Source organism: Melopsittacus undulatus, chromosome 4 (genome assembly GCF_012275295.1).
Source record: "Melopsittacus undulatus isolate bMelUnd1 chromosome 4, bMelUnd1.mat.Z, whole genome shotgun sequence".
In the NCBI taxonomy this organism is placed as follows: Eukaryota; Metazoa; Chordata; class Aves; order Psittaciformes; family Psittaculidae; genus Melopsittacus; species Melopsittacus undulatus.
The window spans coordinates 39,743,122-39,770,328 of NC_047530.1; the positions used below are offsets into that span (position 1 = coordinate 39,743,122).

Consider the following 27,207-nt stretch of genomic DNA (forward strand, 5'->3'; position numbering starts at 1 on the left):
CAATTTTTTAAAAAAGTAACAATTTTTTGTCCTCTGATATTACAACAAATGCTTTATCCAAGCAAATGACTGAATGCAAAGACAGGGTGGTCTTTTTTCTTTTTAATTCATGTTTTCCATGTTTAATATTTTTCTAGTGTTATTGAAATTTAAATTGAAAAGGCTTGGTATTGTCCACAGCAGAGACCTAGTTCTAACCACAGTATGCCTATCGCTAGCAAACTAAAATTGAGGCCCTGCCCTTGGCCCTAGGGCTTAATCTCTGGGTAATGCTGGAAATGTTGCTCCATGCATGGATTAGCAAATTAAAAGAGTTACAAACCTCTGCTGTGACTTGTCTAACTCCTGCAGTCCCTAGATCATCATACACAGTTACCGCACCAGGTTCAGGTATTTTGAAAAGACATATTAGGAAAAAGTAAATTGATAGAAAGATTTCTGTTAACTACAAATTGGAACTACCCATGCCAAAAAAAAACAAAGCCACAGCAATAAACATGCACAATTATTTAATTTTGAATTAATAGATAATATTAAAAACGATCAGAATTTCTTTTGTCAGGTGTAACTGTTTTTATTTCATTAAGAAAGAAAAAAACAAACCCCCCCGTAAATATTCATCAAGCTAGATCTGGTTAAATAGGGCATTATTTATAAATTCAATTGATAAGGATTGCTATATAATAAATCAATCCAAACTTTTCCCTATTAGTGTTGAAAAGGTAATATACAGTTCAAGCTTCCTGCAACTGTTTACATCATAATGTTTTAAGACAACATTCAAATTGGTTAGCATCTTCTATTCCACAATACACAACCCTCTATTAAAACTTTGATACTTACTGTTTTCAAAATAGGTAATAATTATTATTTGTCTATTATAGGCAGATGCTCTTTTAAAACAGAAACATACTGCACTTAGAACTTTTGATTTTGTTGACTGGTCTCAAGGAAAACAAAAAAAACTCCAGCAATTTTGTAAACTATGTTCACTGCAAGGAAGCATGTATTAATGTCTCACAGACAAATAACTAAGTATCTGTAAATTCTCACTGAATATTTGAGGAAGTGAGGGTACTCAGGCAGCCTAATGTTATGGATTGGATTTGTTTGTTAGGGAAGATGCATACAGAATATGCTGTTATACAGTGTCTTGGGATAGAAACATGAAATTCAACATATCCAGCAGAAAGTTGCCCAGCATCTTACTTCTAGTTAATTCGCTGTTCACCCTAATGGTACTACTTACTATATTTTAAGGAGAAAGAAATATTTCCTTGAAATTTATGAAAAACATGGACACACATTTCTGTCTGTTCTAAAGTAGTTCTACCCAAGTACCCAGCCCAAGTTTGAGGCACATGAATGAAGCTGAAACACCAGCATCATGAGACAATAAAAATGCAGGAAATGAAGTGCATTTCAGTGTAACTAGTGAGGTACCCCAGCAACTCTGCTCCTGTGACTTCTAGGATGAAGTAGCACATGCTGGCTTTCCAGAAGATTCTATGGACAAAGGGATCTCCTCCAATTCCCTAAGCAAAAGAGCAGACAGTGCCTGATGAAGTTGCATTTATCCAGCCAGGTGAGCTTCTTTAGCTAATCAGGACCATGTTCAAGACAGACACAAAAGCCACTGTGCATAAATACAGTAAGAGAGCAAGTACTGGTTGGTTGGAAAACAGCCATTTCCCACAACAATTAAGTTTTGAGCATTGATTTTATCAAATGATTACAATTAAGAGTCTTTCACTGCCTCCAACAATAATACAACATATAATACTTTCCTCCTTTAGTACCAGAATCATTAAACCAACTGGAAACTGCTGGCAAAATTACAGGCAAAAAAAGCCAAGGGGTTCAGTCAGCTAGTCTGAGAGTCAATTAGGAAAATTCAACCAGGATTATAGACATACTGTTAACTAATGTAGAAAGTTCTCTGGGCTCATTGGATTTTTTTTCCCCTCAGATCTTCCACTTCCACCTCCCATGCTTCCACATATAAGCAGCATGCAGGATTTTTCTGAAGTACCTTGTAAGCAATAACAGTGGGAGCCAAATATAGCTAAACAGTTCTGGGAAGTGCATTTAAAAGCTAGACCTGGCCTAACAACTGTCAGTGGATTCTCCATTCTGTAGCACAATTATGCTTTTTGCCATGTCCTACCCTAAACCACTTAAGGTACAGAACAAACCCACTCTGGTCACTAATGTTTCTGCAAAGAGTTCCAGAGCAAAGGTCCCAATCTCTGAGAACTGTAACAATGATTCTGCAATATTGACATCTTTCCACTAGGAAGTTGCCTGGGACCACCAGCTCATTTCACACAGGCCATGCAGGAGCTATCAGATGATAATGGGTTTTAGTTTCCACCCACCTGGGCTACATTCAAACTAGTGACCTAAGGTGAAGGTCTCCACATCCCATTACCAAACCCTCCAGCCATTTAGTACCCTCCTATAGTAAGCTTTTCCCTGCATCATAAAGTCAAGAGACAGTAAAAATGTGTCTATATCTGAAATCTGTTCTGAAATATATGGTAATTCAAAGCCTTTTGATATAAGTACTTAGATATGAATGTTCAGATGATAATTCAGCTGAATATTTTTCAGTCAATATGAGAAACCCTGTGCAAGAAGAAAACATAGTGTACAGTATTTTGCCATAAAATCTAAAATTGTTTATAGAAAAGGTTAATCATTATCATTAGATATTAAGTCGCTGCACAGAACTGATGAAAAGAATAAGCCATCAGCAGGAATTTGGAAAAATGTTAACAGTAATTCAAATAACATTAGCAGTATTATCAAAACATTAAAGTATATCTATTTTTAATAAATTAAAGATTGAGCTACATGTAAATTATACGTTTAGCATTTAATGCTATATTCACATACAGTGTATTTTCTCTTTGCTAATGCTAGTATTTGATACGCAGTTTAAAATATTAGGAACTGTAAATTTCCTTGTGTGTTAAATATGCCAAGTACTACAGAAGTGTTAATTAATGTATTATTAAAGCAGATTTTAGGAGAAGTGAGAATATATTTTAAGCAGTATGGGTTTCAACTAGAGTAAATGCACATACATTTGCAATGAGTTTAACAATTATAGGAATAGAATTTTGCACTACAGATAAAAGGGGTTGGGGGGTCTAGGTGTGGGGTTTATTGGCTTTTTGTGGGTGGATTTTATTTTCTGGGGGGAGGGAAGTGTTGGGGTTTGGGTTTCCCCCCTCAAGGGGTGGGGGGGAAGTTTAAACAAACATACCAAATACTATGCTAGGTTAAAAATACTCTCTCTGTAACATTCAGCCTTGAATTAATCAGATAAAGATGAAAGTGAAGAATTTTGCCAACAGTGTTTCTTACTAAACTCACTCAGTTATGCCTTTCAGCCTGGTATATTTTATACGAAGGATATCTTGTTAAAACAACTGTTGAAGGCAAGTCATGTCATATCAACCACACACCATATCCCATGGGAGCTCAAATATACCAAAATCTATGTTAATATAATCCTGTCGCACAAATCAGCTAAGGAAATATAGCAGGTTTTCAGTGACATGCAAGACTTCATATAAGTACCACATTATCTATATGTCTTCCAGAAATGAGGAGAAGCCATAGCAAGGATTATACTGAATCAATTTAGGAAGGTAAATATTGTTAACAAGCACCATAAAATAGCCTAGTAGATGATTCTAATCTCTATTTATCAACTAACAAGTAGGCTGCACTTCTCAATGCAGTTTCCAACAATATATCTGTAGGACAGCAATATTCTCTGGCTCAAGAGACCAATGCAACTTCTCAACAAGGGGTTTGCAGCTTTCTAATACAAGATTTACTATGCATTATGCCATGTGCTCCCACCATCCTTTCTCAAAGCGGTTTTAAAAAAGTATGCAGCTCCTTGCCTCTAAATCTTTCGAGCGTGTTTTGCCCTGGTCATAAAGACCACATACAATTGTTCAGAACATCCCGAATCTCTTTAGGAATACTTCCTGTTAAGACAGAGTACTACTTATTGTAGGATTTTGAACCTCAGAAACACACTTTTACTGAAAAAGAAAACAAAAGAGGTAACTACAGGGGGCCTGACAGAGTTACTGGAGTTTATGGGGGTTTCGCTACTCCTCTGTGTGACACGCAGAACAGATTGAAGACTTCCACATTACAGGGACCGGAAAGGTGGAGACAGAAACTGTCACAGAGATGCTTAAGAATTTTAGTGAGCTAGTCGAGTCCGAGTCCTTGCCAAGAAAGTCTTATTTTGTTTATTATTTGGGCTAGACCCCAAGTCACTTTTTTTTTAAACTAAGAAAAAAAGCTAAACAACAAAAACTTGGCAGAGTCAATTCTCCTGTTTAACCAGGCCACTCAGCAGGCTGACATTCAGCTTTTAGACTGTATTTTTCAAAATATTTTCTCTCTACTGACAGAAGCTGCCATAAAAAAAAATTGTCTCAGCATCCAGCTGGTGATTGACAGCAGGGCCAGAGAGACTGCGGTAGGCTTAAGCAAGGGAAAAGAGCTTTAGCTGTGCCACAGTGGTGAAGTAGCATGAGGTTTACAAGCAATAATAAGGAGAGATAAAAGCATGTTCAGGACACATTTCAGAGACAAAAGATAAAAGAACACTAATGATGCAATAACAGGAATTACATTAAAAACAAAGTCTAGAAACACAAAATAGATAAAACAGAAAAAAAACCTTAGGATTCTATCCTGCTTTCCTAATATATTTCAGCTGAAAACAAGCAAATCCACCTTCTAAATCTGAAAACTCTCTAGATCTTCCAGTGTACTGTAATATCTGTGATTCCAATTTACAAATAATGATAAGCTGTTTCCTCTGTCCTTGTTTCAGATTCCAATTTTTAAATACATAAAATATTCGGGTTCTAAAGTTCTTTATTTGATTTTAGCTCCTAACCAGATAATGGACTTTTACCAAAATCCTGATACATTTAACCAAAAAATAGCCACAAGCACTCAGCATTATACATAGTCTGATTTAAACTCGAAGTTTACCTAACAAGGGGCAGTCTTGGGTCAGATTTGAACATTTTTTCAATTCAAATGCCTACAGTTCTACTGTCCAGGGAAGGAAGAAAACTGCACTACACAATGAGGAAACTTTCTCCATCCAAAAGAACCCTGGATAAAGCTCACAGCAAAATCCCCAAAACCCAGGAAAGTCACAAAGCAAAGTGTTTTGCTTGTGATTATGGAAGGGACACTGAAGTGTCTTAACTAAGTGTTCCTTGGCTGTGTCCTGATTGAAACTGGTAATGCAATTAGCTACTTGTACAGAGCAGTTAAATCTCTCCATGTGCATTTTCTACATGAATATGGAACTCAAAGGCCTTGTCTGCTTTTCCAGCAATCTTACAACTGCAGTCAGCACACGTTCAGTGTTTCTGACCAATCTGTAAAATCTGAACAGTCAGCTGGCACACAACAGATCTTCCCTCTGATGTGTAACACCGTAGCAGCTGCGGAAGACTCCTTTCACTCATCTAGCTGCTCTGTTTGTGTTGCACTAAGTCCATGAGCTTTAAAGCCTCATTTGGTCTGATGAAACTGTGATTTCCCTGGCACAATGACTAGGCATGGGCATTCCTGATTCCCTCCTCCATGACAGCCTACTTTATTCCTGCAAGACAATGCCTTGTTCTGCAGCTGTCAGGAGCAGAAGCAAAGAGCTCTAAAACCCGTGGTTCTGAGCTCACCCCTTCCAGTATATGTAAAAGTTGAATCAAAAGATACACACATTTTTCCCTGGATTCCAAAAACAAGTACTCTTTACTAGCTAGCACACAAAGCTTTAGACAATATGGCTCTTCAGTTTCTCCATCACCATAAGAATTGCTTGGGCTTCAAGCAGGGCCCTTCTGAGGACCACAGGCTCATCCCTGCAGGCTTCCTCTCACCACTGCAGCAGTCAGCCTGTGTTAGTCTCTTTGGTGACATTTCTTCTGCCACAGCCAACTTTCAGCTAACCAGGGACCCTGCTCCTGCACCTTGCACAAGTTTTATTTGTCTCAGTAAGCATATTATCCATCCATTCCTCCCAAAGCCAAGTCAGTGACTGTCTCTGGCTCTACAGTTTTAAAGACTCAGGGTTAATGTGCACTTTTTTTTTCCCTGCTGCTCTGAGCATTCTTCTATAGGCATGCTCTGAATCTAATGGGAATGATTTAACTTTCCTGTTGTATGTGTTTGTATGTCCCTGACTATATACATAAGCACACAAGTGCAATAAACTAACTCTTACCTGTCTGCAGATGCAATTAGCTACTCAGGGCATGCTGCAGATTCATATGGTGATCTACACACACACACACACACACCCATATGAACCATATATCCAAAGGGTAATCATCCTAAATAGCTAGGTATTTATACTGAATTTCTAGATCACATAAGTGAGCTTCTTTCCATTACAAATATTCATTGGTCCATATGCTATAGATATTTTGTAGAGACCTATTTTAAACTGTATTATGACATACAGCTAAGAAAGAGTTTTCAGTAAATGTAAAATGCTACTGTTCCAATTAGACAGGATTTTATGCACCCAGGAGTGAGTGACTATGCAAGGCACAAGGAAAATAAGAGACCAAAAATGGCAACTGAAATAGTTCAAGGTAATAGCAACTATTATTTAATAAAGACGCTTACATCTCAAGGAAGGTAGATGTTATTGAATTTACATTAAATTCAATCTTCCTCTGACAATCTGCAAAAACAATTTCTGGGAAAAAAGCCACCCAATTACGCTTGTAGGAACTGAAAACTGTAAAGTGTGATCAGTGCTTTGGAAGAAAACAGAATTTTTGTCTAACCCCTTCTCATTTTCAGCAAACGCTAGTAAGCCAGAAAGCTGTTTGTGGGGGTTGAGGGCACAGGGGACCTGATTTCATTTTGGTTTTGTGTGTGTGTCATTTTAAGTGCCCAGACTTTTTTCTAAACAGTTCTCGAAAGGAGATGGGACATGGGCAAAAGGGTTAAAAAAGGCTCGGAGAAAAGAAATCCTCATGCACTGCACACTTTTAAATACTGGTATCACATAGTAGAACATGCTTTTAGAATATTCTCCTGTACATATACAAATCAGCATCTTTTTTCATCTGACTAAAATAAGGATAAAAACAAGCATGGTTTTCATATTCTAAATCTGCTTTCAAACAGATCACTGGAAAAGCCACATAAAAAAAAAGAAATCTGTAAGCTATAGCATGAGAGTTTATTCTACCACAACATTTTTCTTCACCAGTGCAGTAAATTACAGCTCTGACCTAAATTTTCATATGTTTGAGTGGATTGTTTACTACTATATAATAAACATTGTAACACCTGTATTTATGTTTTAACTAGTATTTTCTGAGTCCCTCCATCTGAGACCATAATCAAATTACACAGTACAGCTCCCCAATTACCTTCCTGCTTCATTGTGTTTACCTGTTTTTCCCTGGCAAACATGTTTGCAGTGCCATCTGCAATGCATACTGTGGTCTCCCAAACACAGGCCTCAAGCCAGAGGAAACACGGTTGGAAATGCTGGGAACATTAAAACCAGTATCAGGCACTGATCTACCTATCCAAGCACTCCTGACAGCTTTACAGAGTGCTGGTGTGCCTGCCATATCAAAAAATGTACCCATGTTTCTATGGCTGAAGGTTAAAGAACAGTGAGCAAAAGCAGTGACAAAGGAAGCTGTGGGTACAGCAATGAATAAATAGGAGTACAGATTAGCAGTGGGGAGAATTTCAGTATCAAAACATAAGCACAAAGGGGGAGGGAGGTCAGTAATTGGAGGTTTACAATTACTACTGCATTTGGCCTAATGCTCCATTGCAGAACCTGACATTAAATTGCATTTTCTGCTGCACTCCAGCTTATTGCAAGTATCCTAACAGCACACAGATAAAGAGTATTCATAGGCAACCAAGAGTGGGATCACACACTATCAGGACTGTGGTGTTCTCCAGTATCAGGAAAAAGAAGACAAGAAAACTCTCATTCACAACCACGAGCACATTGCTGTTGTGCCACCAAGTCCTCACACTTCCACGCTTGCAAAAGCTGTACGGCCAGTGTTAACTACCCTTTAAAAAGCAAACAGGTGAGGAGGCTCCACAAGCCTAGGAGCTCAGAGAAGAACTCCCAACTCCTGAAACTGTTGCTGAGGAAAAGTGCACTTGTAATAAAAGCCTCAAATTAAGGCAGAAGATTTATTCCTGTTTTTCAATCTAAAATAGATTGTATTTGGTGTAAACTAGGGGGAAAAGATGAACACTTGATTGCTTGGACTAGTTTTACTCTTGTGAACTAGTCATTGCTGCAAGAATACATCAAAGTATCAAAGCAAGATAAATGAAAAAAAAAAAACCTGGGAGTGTACAAAAGTCAGAAAAGTTAATTTTTTTTGACACTCTGGAATGGGTTTCATTCTATTTAGTAACAATGTCAATAATTAGATTTCAGTTTAACCTCTGAAATCTAATTAACCTCACACCTCTGTGAGACGACTTAGGCCTGGAACAGTTGATTTGCCCTTCTTCTGGCATTGCACAAAAGATCTGTATAACCTGCAAGTACACTTAGGGAGGAGGTGAGGCAATAATAATCCAACAAACAGTAGAAAACCCTTTCTAATGAAGTTGCCTTAACTTATTTAGTAAGCTTACAGATTTTTGCCTGTTACACAGTACCATGCTCCCACAAGATATGAATCTACCAGCTGTGAACTTCACAGCCATTCAGGACTCTTTTATGGATGATTATCTGATTCCATGCTTTTTCTAGCATTTTCAATACCACAGTTACCACTGATGCTGATGCATGGTCTGGATACATGCCTGATGCTCCCAAGGGGGATATGAATCAGAATGGCCTCTCTCTGACACTCTGTGTCCAGCATGTAACATAACTATCACCAGTAATCAAGGAGCGATGCAGCGATTGTAAAAGCATGCTATGACCCCTGGAAGCAGGAAGTTGTCCTGTTATGATAACCATAAAATGCTCTCTTAGGCATAAGATCTAGCTGATGCTGAAGGCATGCAGCAAAACACTTTGCTTGACTAGTTTATGATCACCAGGCCTTTCATATCAATTTTGGTTGAAAGATTTTTGGTGAGGTGAAAAAGCTTGGGATACTTTGGAAAGTTTTCATTTACATCATTTGATTTCAAGGCAAAGCAGCTCAAGCATGTGGACTTTAGCACTGCCACAATTAATCAGGCAAATCGCTCTACCAGCAGGATTCTGTGAAGACCAAAAGTGAAATATGTGAAGCAACTCAGAATATTAGATTTCTCACCCTTAATTCAAGCTACAATAAGAATGTCTCAAATGACCAAAAAAAAAATCCAGAAAAAAGAACAACCCACCATCTTAATTATTTTATAAAAAACAGGATTGAGTTTTAAATGCAGGACAGCTCTTCAGTCTCTTTATCCCAATGATTATTCATTACAGAGTCATGGAACAACTAACATACCTTCAAATTCTACAATAGGAGTCTTATTTTGTTGAGCTTTGAAATTAAAAAAGTGAATTACTAAAATCACATGAGATCTGCGTTAGGAGCATTTTGTCAATAGAGCAAACATGGTACACCACTGTGGCAAAGCATTAAGGATCTAATAATCAGCTATATCAGCAATGGTCTGCTTTGACTCCTACAGGAAAATCATCACCAACTAGCAAAACAAGCAAATCACTAAAAAAGTTTTGCAGGTAAAACAGTATCTGCTACACAGGTTTCTGCTGATGCATCTTTGTCCAAGTGGGATACTACACCTCTTTAAATACCTTCAATAGATCAAGCTATACCAAAATGCATTCTAGCCTTGCCTTATAGTCTGCTCTTAATCTTAGCTTAGCTATTTCACTCAGTTTTTTCAATCTTTTTCTATCTCTACTGAGTAACAAAACCAGCTGAATTCAACTTGCCAAGTTAGCAAAATATGAATGTCCTTTTCCATACAACATCCAGCTCAAAATGCAGAGCATGGCAGCATATTTGAGGCAAAGTAAATACTGCGGGACAAAGCAACATAACACTCTATACCAAAGCCCAGTTATGATGAACACATTGATCAGTATCAGTCACTGATTATACAGGCAATGGACTGCCTAGTGTACAGCCTAGTACAGGGAAGACATTGCAGCCTCAGGGTACTTCCAGACAGCACTAGGACTAACAGGCTGCCAAACTAATTGCACCTTGCAGCGCAGCTACACGAGCTGTTTCACAATTTGGAATTTTTTTGTGCTACCACGACCGTCTATATGCGCATCACTGAGAATTGCCAGTGGAGAGTACTCTCAGAAATGGCACTTTCTATTGAGGCAAGGGGGCTGTTGTGCATCCCCCTTGTTCCAGCCACCTGAAACTGGACATAGAGTAGCTTACCTGAAAGGATATGCAAAAGAAGGAGACAGTGATACTGTTCCCTCTTCTAACACTGGGATGACCTCCAATCCTAGAGTTAGCCAAGGTACTAACAGTAAGTAGCAAAGCCCCCTGCAACCATGAGCCTTAAAGAAGCCACTGCCCTGGCATGTAAATGAACCACTGGAATTTAGCAAGAGGGTGGAAAACTCTACAGGACACTTCTAGACAAGTGGACAACTAATCAATACATAGAAACTCAGCAGTCCAAGAACTCCACAAAGACGTGTACAGGCCCTGGCTGCAAGTCAGCTGTGGAGGAAGCACACGGCAGTGTCACAGCCAGCTATGGACAGCTACATCAAATTAATTCGTTCAACTGCTGCTTCGTTCCCCACAGTCCATTTAGCTGACTTTTGTGTGGAGGATAGGGGAATTTCGCCGTTTATATAGATGCAGCTGGAAAGACTTTACACAGAAATTATTCCCAGTTCACAACACGTAGTCTAAATAGTGCAGCCTGATTAAATCATACATGATAAAGCGTCTTAAACTACTCTGTATTGCCGTCTGTGACCTCAGAGATGGCACAGACCCAACGTCACTTACGAAACCGTAAGACAAAGTTCAGTGCTACTCTAACAGGCAAATGGACTTAATTTAGTGTGTCTCCTGTTGCTCAACAAGCAGAAAACTTTAAAGTGTGACAGCCTGTTTCTTCCCTTCTTGTTGCCCAGATTTTTTTGTTTGGTATTTATTTACTTACATTATATTAGCAGAAATCAAAGGCAAATCTTAATTATATATATTTTTAGATCATATGGCATTGTTGTTTTGTTGTTGTTTTAAATAACACAGGATTGCTTTATAAATCAAAGTTACATAAATTAAAAGTTTTTACCTTCCTATTGCACTCAGGTACAAGTATGTTTTATGTTTCCATTGTCTTTTTGCCCGAAAGTTACTGTATTTTCTTTCTTTTCAAAACTGCCTATGTACATGCTTATATGTATGAAGTTCTATGTTCATATACACATATAAAACCATAAGCACCTCACAAAAATGTTGCAAAAAAAAATTTACAAGATGTATACAGAAAAAAATGCATTACCAGTTTGAGGTGATGCAGACTGTGCTAAAACTCTGCATGTTTTAACTGGAGCAGTATTGGTCTTCAAGGGAAAGCAAATCAGTACAAATACTTAAAATTGACTACAGATACCGCTGTCCTAAGGGAATTTTAGCAGAAAGTCAATAGTTTTGTCACAGGTGAGTCAGAATTCCAGAGATAATGCTGCATCTGGATGTGAAACATGAGTTCTGTCACACTTGTATCACGAAACCCTATGGTTAGGTGTGCGAATTAATAGATTGCTAAACAATTTAGCTTAAACCTTAAGCTTAAGCAATGTACAGAGCTGCACAGGTCTGCTGAAGTAGCCAACTTAAAGGAAAGAAAATAAAATCTTTAGAGTATAATTTTGTGGTTTGCTCAAAAAAAATACTTTGGGGGGGTGGAAGAAAAGTGAGGAAAAGAAAAATGTTATCTGAAAGCTTCATTTCTGGTAAACTCTGAACTTGATTTTTAATAAAACATTATGCTTGATGAGTTCATTATTAAATCCTTCTAGTCATTTGAAAGGCTGATTTAGTTCTAAATAAAAGCATCATTTGGAAAAGAACTTAAAAATAGTTCCTTTAGGAAGAAAACTAATACAAAAGATTTTTGGGTTTCCAAAACCTACCTCTTTGCCCCTTTTTAGATAAACACATTCACTAAATTTTCTAACCAATTGTAAATAATCTAGCTGTGTTTCTATAATCACTCAATTCCGTTTCCAGAAACAGCTTCTTTCTTACTAAAAAAAAAAAAAAAAGGAATCCACTAGTAGCCATCACTACAGACACACAAATTTTCAAAGGAGAATTGTCTTTTCGACAGCATCACTATGCAAAACAAGTGTCACATTACTTTAAAGAAAGGCTGCAGCCTTCTCGTACTACTGCAAGTAGAGTGTGCTCATGACTCACTGCCCGTTTGGTTGCAACTCATCAGTGCCAGCAGCCCTAATCTGCTCCCAGCCATTATGACCAGCAGCTCTGAAAAATGGATTAGATCTACCACAAGTACTCTGTGCAGGGAAAGAACTCCTTGAGCCCTTTATTCCCTACAGAGTACCTGTGCAGAAGAATAAATCAGTGATATGAAAGAAAACATTAAATCCTTCCCAGTAAAATTTGCAGATGACACAAAAGATAATAAAATGGTAAATACCAGGGAGTTGTCAGTTTCACAGATTGCATGGCAGTCTGGGTTTACCTGAATAAGATGCGCTTTAACACAGCTGATCACAAAATTATCTCATAACTAAGAGCACAGATTCCAAACAAGAACAATATAATAACCTAGGAAGAGGCATATGGATAATGGTGGATAACCAAATTAATATTAGCCTACAGTGCAATACCCTAGCTAGAGCAGGGGAAAAGATCCTTTGATGCACAAGGAAGTAAACACAGAGTAGCAACAGAAAAGTATTATATAAATCGCTACTGATGTTGAGACAGAGGATCTTTCCATTTCAAACAGCACGTAACCTAGAACCATGTTGTTATTGTACCTATGATCCTTGAGCATTACCAGAGAAACAACTAATGGACTATGCTGGTATTCAAACTAGAAAGACTTCAAACGGCCACAAGAAACATTCAAATTCTGGTAGAATTCCTTGCTAAAAATGAGAAACCTGTGTCAAAGAAAAGGATAAATTATCTACTCTCTACAAATATCAAAATGTGCAGAAGAATTGAGAAGCATCATGAATATTAAAGGGGGATTTTTTGGCTTCTTAGTACTGGATTTGGTATGTTTCTGCTACATAAAAGTTAGAAAACTTCAGGCTGAGAATAAGGTAATAATACTTTAACAGTAACTACAGTTCATCTAAAGAAAGGCAGGATTTTCTTTCATCTGAAGTTCTTTAGATGGAAAATGGTGATTATAAAATAACTAGAAGTTGCAAGAGACTGTTACTATCTTATATTGTTCTTTTAAATCAAAAGATGACGGAGTAGGAACTCTAACTTTCAAAAGCATACTTAAAATGCTTCAGGATAGCTTTGTTACTGCAGCTCCTGTCACTTACATGAGCTTTAGGGCAGATATTTAGCTAGATCCTTATATTTGGGGGATAATTATTTCTCTTTCCCCCTCCTCCCTTTCCCCCAAGCTGAATGCTCGTATGAACTGTTAGTAAGCCAAATGAACTTGTTATCTTGCTCCCTGCTTCCCCAAGTATATATTTTGGATATACTTAGTATTAATGCTTCTACATTTGTGCAAAGCAGCAAGCTACTGAAAGAGTATGGGAAAAGCAAAACCTTGCTGAATACACAGAGTACCTCTGTCACACATAATTTGAATTGATCTCAATTTCTGAAGTCAACAATGTGATGACTGGGGGGAGGAAACACTACAAAAAAAACAACAAAAACAAAACCAAACCCCACACACATACACAAACACCACAAAAAGAAGCCTTCAGAGTTGAAACGAAAATTAAATGCAAAACCAATTTCTATAGAATACCAAAAATAACTGTCTTAAACAGGGAACTGTTAGACTGACTAGTATCCTCCTGAAAGGGTATGGTTAAGGGACTGCATGTAAGACAGCAAAAGGTAATTGCCTAATTGGTCAATTGAACAATACTCAATTAATTTCAAGATTTAACTCAGAATAGATATTAGAATTAGATACTGCAGATCTTAAATGAATCTTTAACATTTGTATTGAACTGTAAACGTAAATATGGCCCTTATTCAGTGGAAGAAAATTTTCAGATAACATGTACACATCGCACCTATTCCCTATTCAGGCTACATTCCATTAATCTCAAAGTAAAATTTTAAAGCCAGTGCAACATGTGTCATAATAGAAACGTAAGCATGACAAAATTTCTGTTATTGAAAAATTATGTTTGAGTGCTGTTCTCTCAAATGTTCCAATCAGCTAAGGATTAGATAGTCAACTTAATGCTACCCTGTGATCATTAATCATTTTAAAGTGGCACAGCTAATCTCATTTCTTACCCAGAGAAAGCCCACTCATATCTCACACATAAGGAGACACTAGTTCACTTTTGGATGTTTTTTGAACTTGGTTAATGACTTTTTCTTTCCTGCAAAAGACCTCTAGAACAGCTCAGCACAGAAAACCCACCGTATGCTCAAAGGTACACCAAGGTGAGAGCAGACATAAGCAGCTGTAATATTGATAAGCTTTCACCAGGCAGCCTCACACTGAGTACGTATATATCAGGTGACATATTAAAAAGGAGTTAGCAAGTGGCTTGTCCGCCATTTGCAGGTAGAGAATGAATTAGGTTATTAGTTTTCAACATTTCAAGGGTTGGAACTACATGATTTTAACATCATTTCCAACCCTAACTACTCCACGAGTATTTTCTAAAAGGTCAGATTTATGAAGAGGAGATGCATAGAATCATCATCAAATACACTTAAATTCACATTGAGAGGGGACACCACTGCAAAGAAAGAGCCACAATGTAAAAAGATGGGACCTCTCCTTCCTGTTTAGTAGAGTAGATAAAACTAAATAGGAGCTCCTTCAGTGGGTTCTCTCTAAGGTTACCCTAAACATGGGATACTGAAGTCATTGTAGGAAGAAAAAACAAACAAACCAACCAACCTTGTGTACCCTACAGCATTAGCCTGAATGGCAGCCTCGTTGTTCTGTTACATTTTTTTTTCCTGAAGCTAAAACAACTCTTTCAGACTACTGTCCCTTTTCTTCAGCTATATGGTATCAGTTGAGTATACAACCAAAAAGCCTGATAAGTCTTTCATCTTTGTAAGTCAATTTACGTGCAACACCACAACTAACAAACAAAGATGCAAAAAGATTATGACCTCTCAGCCATTATCAGCTGCCTCTTAAACGACTATACACTGACCAGAAGCAGGACGCCCAGCTGCAGAGGAGCCAGCAGGGGTTTTAACCCACTTTCACAAAGTGCTAAATCTTTGTTTGTAACAGTTAGCTTCTCCTCTGCAGCTCTTTCACTGGTTTATCCACATTAAGGTGGTGATGAGCACTGCAAACTGCTTCAACAGCCCTGAGAAATCTTTCATCTTCCCATGTTTTGTATCTTGTTGAATTCCCTCCTAGAAACTCTGAGAGAACCATTTGGCCCCTTAAAAGGTTTACATTCTCTTTTGGGTTGTCTACCAGGGCCATGAGATTTCTTGGGCATACAAAGCCATTCTGTTCTTGGTTTATCCATTTGATAAATAAACAAATCTTAATTTAAACCTCAAAGTCTGACAGGAATGGTTCAGTCTTGTGCCTCCTTTCCTCAGTTGTACAAATATTTATGGGCTTGAGTCAACATATAGTCTAAGGGGAGCTTATTTTGGTCCATCAAGTTTGGATGTTTTGTGCATTTACAGGCTTAGGATGACAATGTGTATACAGCCAAGCTACACCTTCCAGGAAAAATTGCTCCACTTTAGACTGAAATCAATGAGCTTCCTGTTCTGTACTCACTTCACTAACTTGCTGAGAAAAGAAGGAAAGAGTGCTAATAAGACCACAGCTATACTTCTGGGATTTAAATGAGTAAGGTGTTCTTCTTGCATATTTATTCCATGCTATTGATTTCAGGAGAAATACCTTGCTGTAGAACTCTTCCCTATTCTCCATATTCCTAAAGAGAGACATGACTTGTAAGTGTGCTTTAATATGGACAGGAAAAAATGAGGAAGATATGATTCTTCCACCCTTGCTTTGGAGATAACACGCAACAGTCACCAAACTGAGACTTTTAGCTCCCAGGGCAGGTGACACTCTGGAGGTCCACTTTATGAACGGAATAACTTCTAGGCTGAGAGGAGAAAACTAAAGAAAACAAAACAAAAAAGCCCCATAGATATCCTCTGCTTGTACATTGCAGAGACTCCCAGCAGACAGGCAAAAAGCCCTTACCCTTGACATGCCATTACTGCTTGCAATTTAGCAAGATAGGGCATGGGCAGGGAGCTGTGCTCCCCTTCAGCTATCTCTGGAGATCATCTAACCTGGGCTTTGTTCACCATTTGACACTTTACAAAGGTGAACAGGAGTGCAAACCATAGATGTCTGAGTAAGCAGAAGAAAGGATTTTCAACCTAGGCAAGAGGAAAAAACCTTGGCAGCTAGGTTACAGAGAAGTAGCTAGAACTGAAAAAGAAATATTTCTTTTGTCATTTTTGTCTGATATCATAAAAGAGCCTGGACATTCCTGGCTACAGATGTGGGACTGGAAAAGGGGAAATACTGAGGAGCTGATGGACAGCCATACTCCAGGCCAGTAACAGACAAGTTTCCGGATTGACTGCCATAGAATCATAGAATAGTTAGGGCTGGAAAGGACCTTACGATCATCTAGTTGCAACTCCCCTGCCATGGGCAGGGACACTTCCCACTAAACCATAGAATGAGCCATTTCATCTACTTCAAAAAACACAACAGTGCAATCCTCTAGGAATGCTTGGTGTGTCAGTCTCTACCACTAGTGAACACAGAAACAATTTGTAATAATTTCAAGCTTTAGAGCCTTTTTTTTTAAAAAAGCATACTTACATGCTTAGCCACCTAAAACTACACAGACTCATGGCAACAATAGTGGCAGGCAACCGGGGGGCAATCTATATATATAAAGAAATATATTCTTTCACCAAGTGCTTTTGAAACTGTGTTTTACTCCATTCTAAATGGGATATCTAAATTGGAGAATCAATTGAAAGAGAATCATAAATAGCCTAGAGAGATCTGTATTACAATATTTACCATTTTGCTTATTTCTCTATATTAACTAATGTAATCTTTAGTCTAGCTCCTCAAGACCTTGTGTTGCAAGAAGCTTTTTGCAGGTTTTCTTTTTTAATAGCATAATTTATTTACTACATTTTTTTATTTATTCTACATTTTTTAGAACTCTCAAAACCTGTTATTTCTAGCATACATTAGCACTAAGATTTGGCTAAAAAGCTTACTTCCCAAAATGTTTTTTGCAAAATATTTTTGGAGTAGGTGGTTATGGTATGATCCTTTTAAATTTGTACAGAAAGGATCAGAATGTTTCAATTTTAGCTGATAAGTAGCTTTACACAGAGTATCTGCAGTATGTACATGGTTAAGCATAAATCCAGAGTAGTTTCTCTGCATAATACTTCTCATAATTTGAAAATGAGTTGGAGGAGGAAAAAACAAAAATAATCAAGGTCCCACATCTATGTGTCCTGTCCTGCTCTGTATGGTCAGTCCTTAAAATTCCTTTAACCCTTAGAATATGCAGTTTGCCAGTTTTCACCCAGCCCAGAAATTATCCTGCAGGAAACAAGAGGGTCACAGAACCCTTTCTGTTGACCTCCAGTGGCCTTTTCACACCCATCCTGGCTTCCCCATTCCAATCAGGGGGGAGACTGATCATGCAGATCAGCATCTAGCACCACACATTCATGTCTTGTAGCACTAAAGTATAAGCTTTAGAAGTGTCATGAAAATATTTTGACTTTTTCCTCCTTTTTTTTTTGTCAGCAACTTGTATCATTGGAAATAAATTACCAAAAGTACCAAAAAAAGATTCATTGGGAAGACAACAGAAAGAGTGCCTCAGAGAGCTTAAATAGCATGGGAAAAGTAACCAAGACAAAATATCACTAATCAAAAAGCCATTTATATTCTATAGAAAGACCTAGCCATTAGTTTTCCAAAATAATCTATGTTTTTACAGGTGAGCTGAAGTGGGCTACAATACTTCAAAATTCACATGTCAGGGATGAAAAAAACAGATGTCAAAACCAGCACTTTTTCATTGCCAGTCTGATTTATGGATCTTGCTTTTTCTTGAAAAGCTATTTAGCCAATGCCTCTTTGCGATTTTATGCCTACTTGTAAGTGAACAGTAACTATTCCATTCTGCGTTCACCACAACTACCTGTGTTTAACTACACTGACTATAAGTGCCACCTATTTTAGAAAAGATAGACAACTATATTGCAGAACTCAGAGTGAAGCTATGACTGTATTCAGCTCATGACAAAGTATGCCAAGTTTTCATATTTCCACAAAGTTTCAAAATCTTGAAGTTGTTCTAAAAACTGATATAAATAGTGCACAACAAATCTGCTTCATACATTTAAACAAATGAGTACATTTTTACACTTACTGAAGTTGCAAGAGGAGTAAACCACTAAAGTTCTAAAGTGACACTTAAAACCATGCTAGATATAGATTGCTGCAGTGACCCTGGACACTATCACTAGTTGGAAATATAGAAGGGTAAACTATCAAAAATTCCAAAAGTGCAAGAAGTATTTATAAGTCAATGTAAAATCATGAATAAATTATATCACACCAGAAATAGCCATTCACTAAAACAGAGACAAGAGGTCAGATTTTCATTTTGGATCACCAGTTTACACTGATGCTGTAATTATACTGATTAATCTAGATTTCTCTTTCCCTTTCACTTCCATAAACCAACATGATGCTCTTTGTTTACACAAAGTAACAGCTCTAATATGGTTGTACCTATTGCTAAAAGATTCAACAAGCAGCAGATTATGGAATAAGAAGAGGAGAAAATTTGACCTAAAAATTATAATGAGCATGACTGCCTTGCCACAGAAGCATTTTGTTTCAACGCAGGGTACAATTGATTTTTAGAAGTTATGGGGTTTTTGGAACATGAAATCCATTATAAACAAGATGATAACAACACTGTGATACAAAACAAGAATGTAGTTGGAGTGTGAAAAGCAAACACGAAGTGACAGAAAGCAGTTTCAAAATCCAGCGAGATAACAGAAAATTCATAATGCATTTACAATGTATTAATACAAAATCATCTACAATATGTCTGTCAAATATATACTTTTCAATTATATGTAGGAATAGATTATTAAAATCTTACTACAGTGAAACAAACTCCACTGACTGCAAAAGCAAAAGAAGTCAAGCACTCTGCATTTGCCTGCCCCCAGCAACAGCACTTTTGTCAGAAGCACCAGTACAGATCTTGAGTTACGCACAAAAGCAGGCTCTGTTAGGGCAGCGGACAAAGGCAAATGACTGCAAAGCAAGAGGACTCAACTTCAATTTAACTGTCCTGTAAGGTACATACTAATTAGCTGCAAAGCTATGAAATCCTAGCTAGCATGTTAAGTCTGCTACATGACAGTATAATTTGACTTCTTAAAGGATTATGCAAATTACAACTCATCATTCCATTACATGACTGAAAAAAAGTGACAGCTAATTTATACATAACACACCTTTCAAATCCCTAAGATGTGACACACCTGTGCAATACATTTTGCCTAGATTATCTAGTGTATACATTCCTGTTTATTGCACTGTACAGAAGCATACCTAAGAGATTTAGTAAAGTCTTAGGGTTTTTTATCAGCTTTCTAGCTTTTAGAGCACAATCGCAAAGAATTAAACAACATATTTCTGTCCTTGCTGTAGAGGTTTTGCACACAGGTAGAAGTGTACGCTTTCAACACACGTGCAATTTCTGAATAGCAGGAGAGCACGAGCACTAAATGCACGAGCTAGAGGCAAGACTCACACAGATTTCAACATACTTCTGGTAGGTAGATTCACAGTAGATTCCGTCATATCGGTAGATTTTCCTACATTCTGATTGGTTGGGCAGAGGATGCTGGACAGTTATTCTGTAGAGGCATCAAAAACAGATAGACATGACTAGAAGTTCTCTACAGGTAACTGTAATGCAGGATAAATCAGTATGTTGAAATGTATTTTCTTATTTTTAAATTAAACACCTCATCTCTTTAAATCAACTGCTTTGTGCACATAACATCCAGAGTTTCCACTTTTCAAAATTTGCACTGAGAGTAAACTAAACTTCAGTTCTCCACAAGAATGGAATTGAATTTGTTCCCCATCAAATAAAAGTGGAAGAGGTAAAGAATTTTATGAACCCAACTGATACTTCATATAGTTTGTGTATATACAACAGTAGTTATAAAAAATGATTATTTATTGTTTACTGTTGCAATCCCTCCTCAGGCAGAACATCCATTTATATCAGCTGGGAGTTTGTCCAGACAAAGACCAAATAACCCTCCAATTTAAAGTGTCAACAGCAATTCTCACATTTGCACAGAATGAGGATATTGTGGCATTATGAGGACTGTGACTGAAGGTGCTCAGCACCATCTGAATAATGCCATATGTTCTCGGATCGACTGAAAGGAAATGAAAGTGATTGGCAGCAATCAGGAGGTGCGCAGCATCTTGTAAAATCAGGCCCTAAAAGATTTGTCAATCATTCTATTATTCAGCCCTCCCCAACTCCCTGTTAGCAGAAAATATAATTTGCTATAAAAATTCAATGTTTTTTTAAAGTATACTTGGGAATTGCACACAAAACAGTACCCACCAATTTTCCCTTTTTTTATCCCCCTCCCTCTTCTCTGGAATAAAAACACATTTTACATGCTTTTGTATCTTCCACAATTTAATACCTTTTCCCCACTTAATACAATGGTAATTTATAAAGTCTAAATTATTTGAGAAATTTTATAAATTTTTTCAAAAGTGGAATTTTAGGCTGTGAATTTTAAGTATTCTGAATTACTGTTTATCATTATTATTTTTACAGTATTATGTTCATATAGCTCTAAACTAGTCTTATTTTTTAAAATCACATTTGTTTCAGCATTAACTTGAGACTGGAGGTTTAAGAAAAAAGAAACAACTTCATATCATTATCCAGCAAAGAGCTTTACAAGAAAACAGGAAGATATCTACTGTGGAAACTGAGGGCCTTCCTCAATAAGACTGCACCTTCACAGAGTGGCAAGCACACACCATTTCATGTCTTAATAGCCCTGGTCCCTTGCTCGTTTGATTTGGAAACCTGGTCTAAGCATGCCTCAGCACTACTTTAAGCCAATGGGAACCCATATGCAGGATGGAGGAAACAGCTACATGATAAAGGCAGGACCAAGCATCTCCAAATCCTGCAATACTCTTGCATTCATCAATTAAGACATTGACAGAGAGACTTATTTATTGTGACACCCAGGGCCTTCAAGTTAGATGCCTAAGCACCATACACAGCATACAAAGAAAGCCAAGTATTTTAAGATGGGATTTGCAACACAAGTGCTGTCTGCAGGGAAATGTGGAAAAAAAGAAATCCAAAGAGGAAAGTGTCTTCTACGTTGCTTGTGCCTGAGACTAACACGCTTCACTTTGGGTCACAGCAGTGCCTGCAAAGTGAATTCAAGCCTCAAAATCTTCAGTGCGTTGTCACATTGACTGACCCATGCTCTAATTTTAACTCTTCCTCTCCTAAAACAAGCCTGGTTTTATTTACACAGCTTCAGCAAAGATGCAGAACTAGCCTCTCAGCTAGAGGAGGTTCAGTTATACATCCCCACAGACTCCTTAATAACTATTCTGACACAAGGGATATATTAACTCCTCCTGTTAAAACAATGGTACTATTAAAAAAAAAGTAAAATAAATCAGGTTCATTGGATGAAACGGAGACAGTGAGAGCATGTTAAAGAGTCATTCAAAAGTGCATAAGCAGTACTTGCAAAAACTATCAGAATCCTTCCTAGATGAGTGCCCTCATCACAGGGCTTCAAAATTATGCTCGCTCTTCCACCAGTTCTCTGGCCAAATGAACCTTGAATAGTAATACTGATTATTGCTATTACTTGAGTAGTTTAACAAGTGGAGTAAAATACGGCTCACTGCAGAAAACCGTTATTATGAAGTAGTGGTGGCATTCTTCTGGGAAGTGGAAGATGTGGGTTTCAACAGCCTCGTTATTAAATAGGTCCTAAGTAAGCATGCACTGTACCAAGCTAGTGTAGTATACCTGTCAGCTAGCTTTTGTTTTAGTTTTTAGGATAAGGGCAGTCCTTGCTCTTTTTGAAATGGGTCACAGACAGGCTGAAACACAGGAGATTCCATCTGAACATCAGAAAACATATTTTTATTGCAAGGGTGACAGAGCATTGGAACAGGTTGCCTGGAGAGGCTGTGGAGTCTCCACCCATGGAGATAATCAACACCAACCTGGACATGATCTTGAGCAACCCTTTCTGGTTAACTCTGCTTCTCTAACCAAGAGCAGCTGGACAAGAGATCCTTTCCAACCTCAACCATTCTGTGATTCAAACCTAGTTTCAGATTGTGAATCAGAATCCTACTTTACACCTAGCCAGAATTAGGTGCTGCAACCAAAGATGAGGAAGCGATTATAATACAAAACTTTTTTTTCCTGGAGAATGGGGAGCATGACGGGTGTGGAGGTTGTTCTGTTTTGGTTTTAAACTAAGCAATATATAAGGCTCTAAACACAGCTGCTGCTGTGGATCCTAGTCTAAGGGAAGTAAGTCTTCCTTTGCACTGCATAAGGCTGGATTCCACTTGAAAAGTGAAAATTCTATGACCTATTCTGGACCCAGCCCTTACCCAATTCTCACTAACAATTTTGTTTAAAGATTTTACTTTCCCTCATTCCTCTCCACTACAAGGTAAATAATAATGAAAAATAAAACGTATCCCAAAACACTGAGCCAAGTAAGACATCAATGCAAATCTCTTAAAATCCCACCGACTTCATCAAGATTTCACAGCATCTAAATTAGCACAGAATAGAGCCTACTCACTGTACTTAACCTGAAAACGCAAACAGTCCTGAGACACCAAGGAATACATTTCAAAGTACACACCAGGTTTTTACCTATGCAGCTATCACACAGAGCAATGCTTTGGGGATGTTTGCCTCATTACTGTTAAGGCTCATTTTAGCATGGTTAAGTGCATTTCCATAAATGGGCTTTTATAGTGAATAAAGACTATGTTTACATTTTACATATTTAGAAGCTGCCTAACACCATCACACAGCTAAATGTATTTTGGCTGTCTTTTAATAATTTATATTTATAATTAAATATCTTGTGATAACTATGAGGCTGTGGGTCAGAAATGGATCAGAAATTAAGACTACCTCCCAGGACAGCTTATTCAGCATTCTTTATTAAAAAGAAACAAACAGAAAAAAAGCCAAAAACAGACCCCCAAAACAAAAACTAAGTAGAAAGTTTTACTGGTTAGGATTAAAAAAAATAATAATTAAAAAAAATGGAAAATTATCAATACAATCAGTCTTGGTCAGGTTTCTTTTTCCTCCCTCTGAAAAATACGTTTAGATAATCAGTACCAAATTAATTTTGGTAACTTGTTTTTAGCACATTATGTCAGCAGACAGTATCTCTCTCAGGTTCCACATACAAAATTGATTTACCTCAAGATAAAACTGTATATTGGCTATTTACTCTGGGTACTGTATATTCGTGTTCTATTTTATGCTTTGAAATTGATTTCTTGTATTTTTTCTCAGTATTAAAAATTAGAGCACTGCAGAATATTTGAGTCTGATCAATTTGCACTGGTTAGCTCACCCCAATTTTAGTTGAGTTTTGACTGGTTTGAGAAACAAACACTCATTCTTATATAAGCTTTTATACAGAGTAAAACTTGCCGTTTCACGATATTAAAGGCAAAAATGAGCTTTAGGTTACAGCTATCTAACTCTGTAGTACAGGAGATTATTTTCCAAAGCAGCTATAAATATAGCAGACAATATACCTACAAATACTGCATGAAACCTAGTATTTTACTTAGTATTTGTGTCCTCGATTCCTTGATGTGTGTGCTATAAGATGATGATGATGCTGGGTGCACTCTTGCACCTGACCTTGCTTTTTAGAGGCTGAATACTTTCCCTAAAAAGTTCAAAAGTATCACCTCAGATGTGAAAGGATTATAAACTGCTGTGTTTGCACATCAGACAGCTCATCTCCCTATCTTTACGTGTCACTAAACTCTAGATGGATTCATCATACAACTTGAGGTGGAACTTAAGTGCATTTACATACATGCGGAACGTGTAAGCTATGACTAATTTTAACTCACAGGGCAGAATTTAAATAATTAGTTACAAGAAGTCAAACTAAGGGAAAAAAGGAGGAAAGAGATGGTTAGAGGCAGAGTAGTAAATTGTTCCATTTTTGCAGGTAATCTAAATGCAAACTAGAAGCAACTTATCATGAGAATGGATTTTCCACCATCTGGTCAAATAACAGGGGATTTGTCTAGTGGCAAGCAAAGAATGGAATGATGTGAGAAAGATTAGCGGGCAAGTCCTACAGTTGGCTAAAATGTATTTTGTGCAAACAAGAACAGATGACGCCTTAACAATTACACCTGTCAAAAACTCCAGAAAGCAATCCATCTCTGAACAGCCCAGTTGAAAACAGGCTAGTTCATAACAAAATGAATTTTTTTAAACAATTGCCAGCCATAACAGTTTGATGCATGACAAGCTTAGGAAGTCGCGTTCCATGTACAACTGAAACCTTAACTAACTGGACCCCAATTTTCTCTGATAAGTAAGATATTAAACTATTTAAAAAAATAATAATCTTAAGTGAAGCAATGCAAATAGCTAACAATCTTGGAAAGCAATAAAAATCAGAGTTAAACCTGACATATAGGTAGAGACTCTATAAAGCCGGTATGTCCACTGAGAATTGGTACGATAAGGCTCTTAGAAAAATGCCATTTTTTTGTGGAAGTCAAAAATACCAGACAGCACCTTGACTAGCATGTCTTGCACAGAATTAGGACAGTTCCTAGAATTACAGTTCTTTCTAAGTGTAGATATGAAGCCTTAAAATTACTCCCTTATATATATCCTGCCAGGAGGTAAAATTCTAATAGTTTTCTGTAGAGATCCAATTTCTTTCTTCAGAAAAGATACAATGTTAGGATGTATGAATATTTTACACAAATTCCAAGGTGACTTCCTTTAAAATTAACTCTGCTTATACATGTGCCTAATGTTTCAGCATCCAAACCTCATATTTACTAATGCTTTTATTTTTAAAAAGTCATAGCTTCCTACAGAAGATGGAGATTATAGCTCATTACCCACTCCAAATACATTTAAGACTGTCCTGGCATTGTCAGTTTTTGTATTGTTTAGTCCCTGATTTTCAAATATTCAAGCAAAACTTTTAAGTTCATTAAGAAATTTAGCAATGGTATTTCATGAAAGAGTTCATAGAAATTCTACTCAATGTATTGCTCTCAGCAGACTCTAGCAAAGCAAATCAGAGGGGAGCTTCAGGGGCTGCCTTTTTGCTCCTCTTAGAAGAACATGAAGGTATTTTGGGGCAGCCACTCATCTATTTTGAATTTTCTGTCTTGTGAGAGAGACAAAAAATAGCATTTTGCCACACTTTGTATTCATTCAGGCCACAAGAACAGCAGTGGAGCAAATGATGCTCAGCGTTATATATACACTGGTAATGCAAGACAAAGCTGGGTCTCAGGCTCCCTGTTGTCCTGACATGGATGAGAGCTCACTGAACACAACATGGACAACAGGGAAAAAACAAGCACTGTAACTGCACACTTCACAGATAGGTGTTAGCCAACTGTACTTACTCAAGACACTGAAAGGTCTGCTGGGTTCTTGAACATTTCTGGGGACACTTGATAAGCTGCACTGAATAACTTCCCTCTCCTCCCGCCCCCCCACCTCATTTTGACTGCATAATTGTGGTAAGGTTCAGGTCCAATGCTTACAGTTAAACCTGGTCATTTAATTTCTAGACACTAAAATATATTTTCTATGAAATATTTGAAAATAAGTCTGAAATTGTGCAAAGTTCTAGCTATCTTAAACTTTGTTCCTGTCTTCTTTAACTGTGTTCCTGCTGCATTTAACCCCGATTTCTACTTTCCACACCTGCACAAATCAACACAATTTTTCAAGCTTGCAGTAACACAGGCTTGTTGTTGGAAGACTTTCTGAGTAGGAAAGCTCTTGAATTTGGGGGATTCGCTTCCTAATCAGTAAAAGCAACATGAATTGGAGCTTCCACCCTCAAAAAGTGAGAAATCTGTTCTAAAAAGCTTATCTCCCCTGTTCTTACCCTGCAAGTATCAGCATACCAACACTGATTGCTTCCAGAGGACAGGGTTTGTTTCATTGAAAACTTGTTTTCACTAAATCTGCGAGTCTATTATGGGGCCAGATGGGATCCACCCAAGAGCATGGAGCAAGATGACAGAAGCACTCCCCAGGACGCTTTCCACCATTTACCAGCAGTTCTGGCTAACCAGGGAGGTCCCCATTGACTGGAAGTTAGCAAATGTGATTCCCATCTACAAGAAGGGCTGGAAGGAGGATCTGGGGAACTGCAGGCCTGTATTCTGACCTTGGTGTCAGGGAAGTTTATGAAGCAAATCATCTTGAGGCACATACAGGACATCTAGGGGATCAGGTCCAGTCAGCACGTGTTTATGAAAGGCAGATCCTGCTTGACTAACCTGATCTCCTTCTAGGAAGGGGTGATTCATTTAGTGGATGAGAGAAAAGCTGTAGATATTATCTACCTAGACTTTAGTAAAGGCTTTGACACAATTTCCCACAGCATTCTCCTGAAGAGCCCATCTGCTTGTGGTGTGGATGTGTGTACAGTTTACTGGGTTCACAAGTGGTGTTCCCCAAAGTTCACTACTGGAGCCAGTTCCATTTAATACCTTTATCAATGACCTAAATGATGGGATCAAGTGTACCCTCACCAAGCTTGTAGACAACCAAGTTGGATCAGAGTGTTGATCTGCAGAGGGATGTGGACAGGCTGGATCAATAGGCCAAGGCCA

At 37.7% G+C, this 27,207-nt stretch overlaps 1 protein-coding gene across 3 annotated transcripts in view; it reads right to left on the reverse strand.

The window, feature by feature from the left end:
* Positions 1-27,207, reverse strand: part of NPAS3 (neuronal PAS domain protein 3) — a 607,091-nt gene that overhangs the window by 507,359 nt on the left and 72,525 nt on the right. Inside the window, exon 2 of one of the 3 annotated variants that reach the window (XM_034061943.1) lies at positions 20,067-20,156. The exons of the other annotated variants lie outside the window; for them this stretch is intronic. Within the exon in view, the coding sequence (XP_033917834.1) occupies positions 20,067-20,156 (90 nt within the window). The remainder of the gene's footprint in view (positions 1-20,066; positions 20,157-27,207) is intronic. 3 annotated transcript variants of the gene reach the window in all.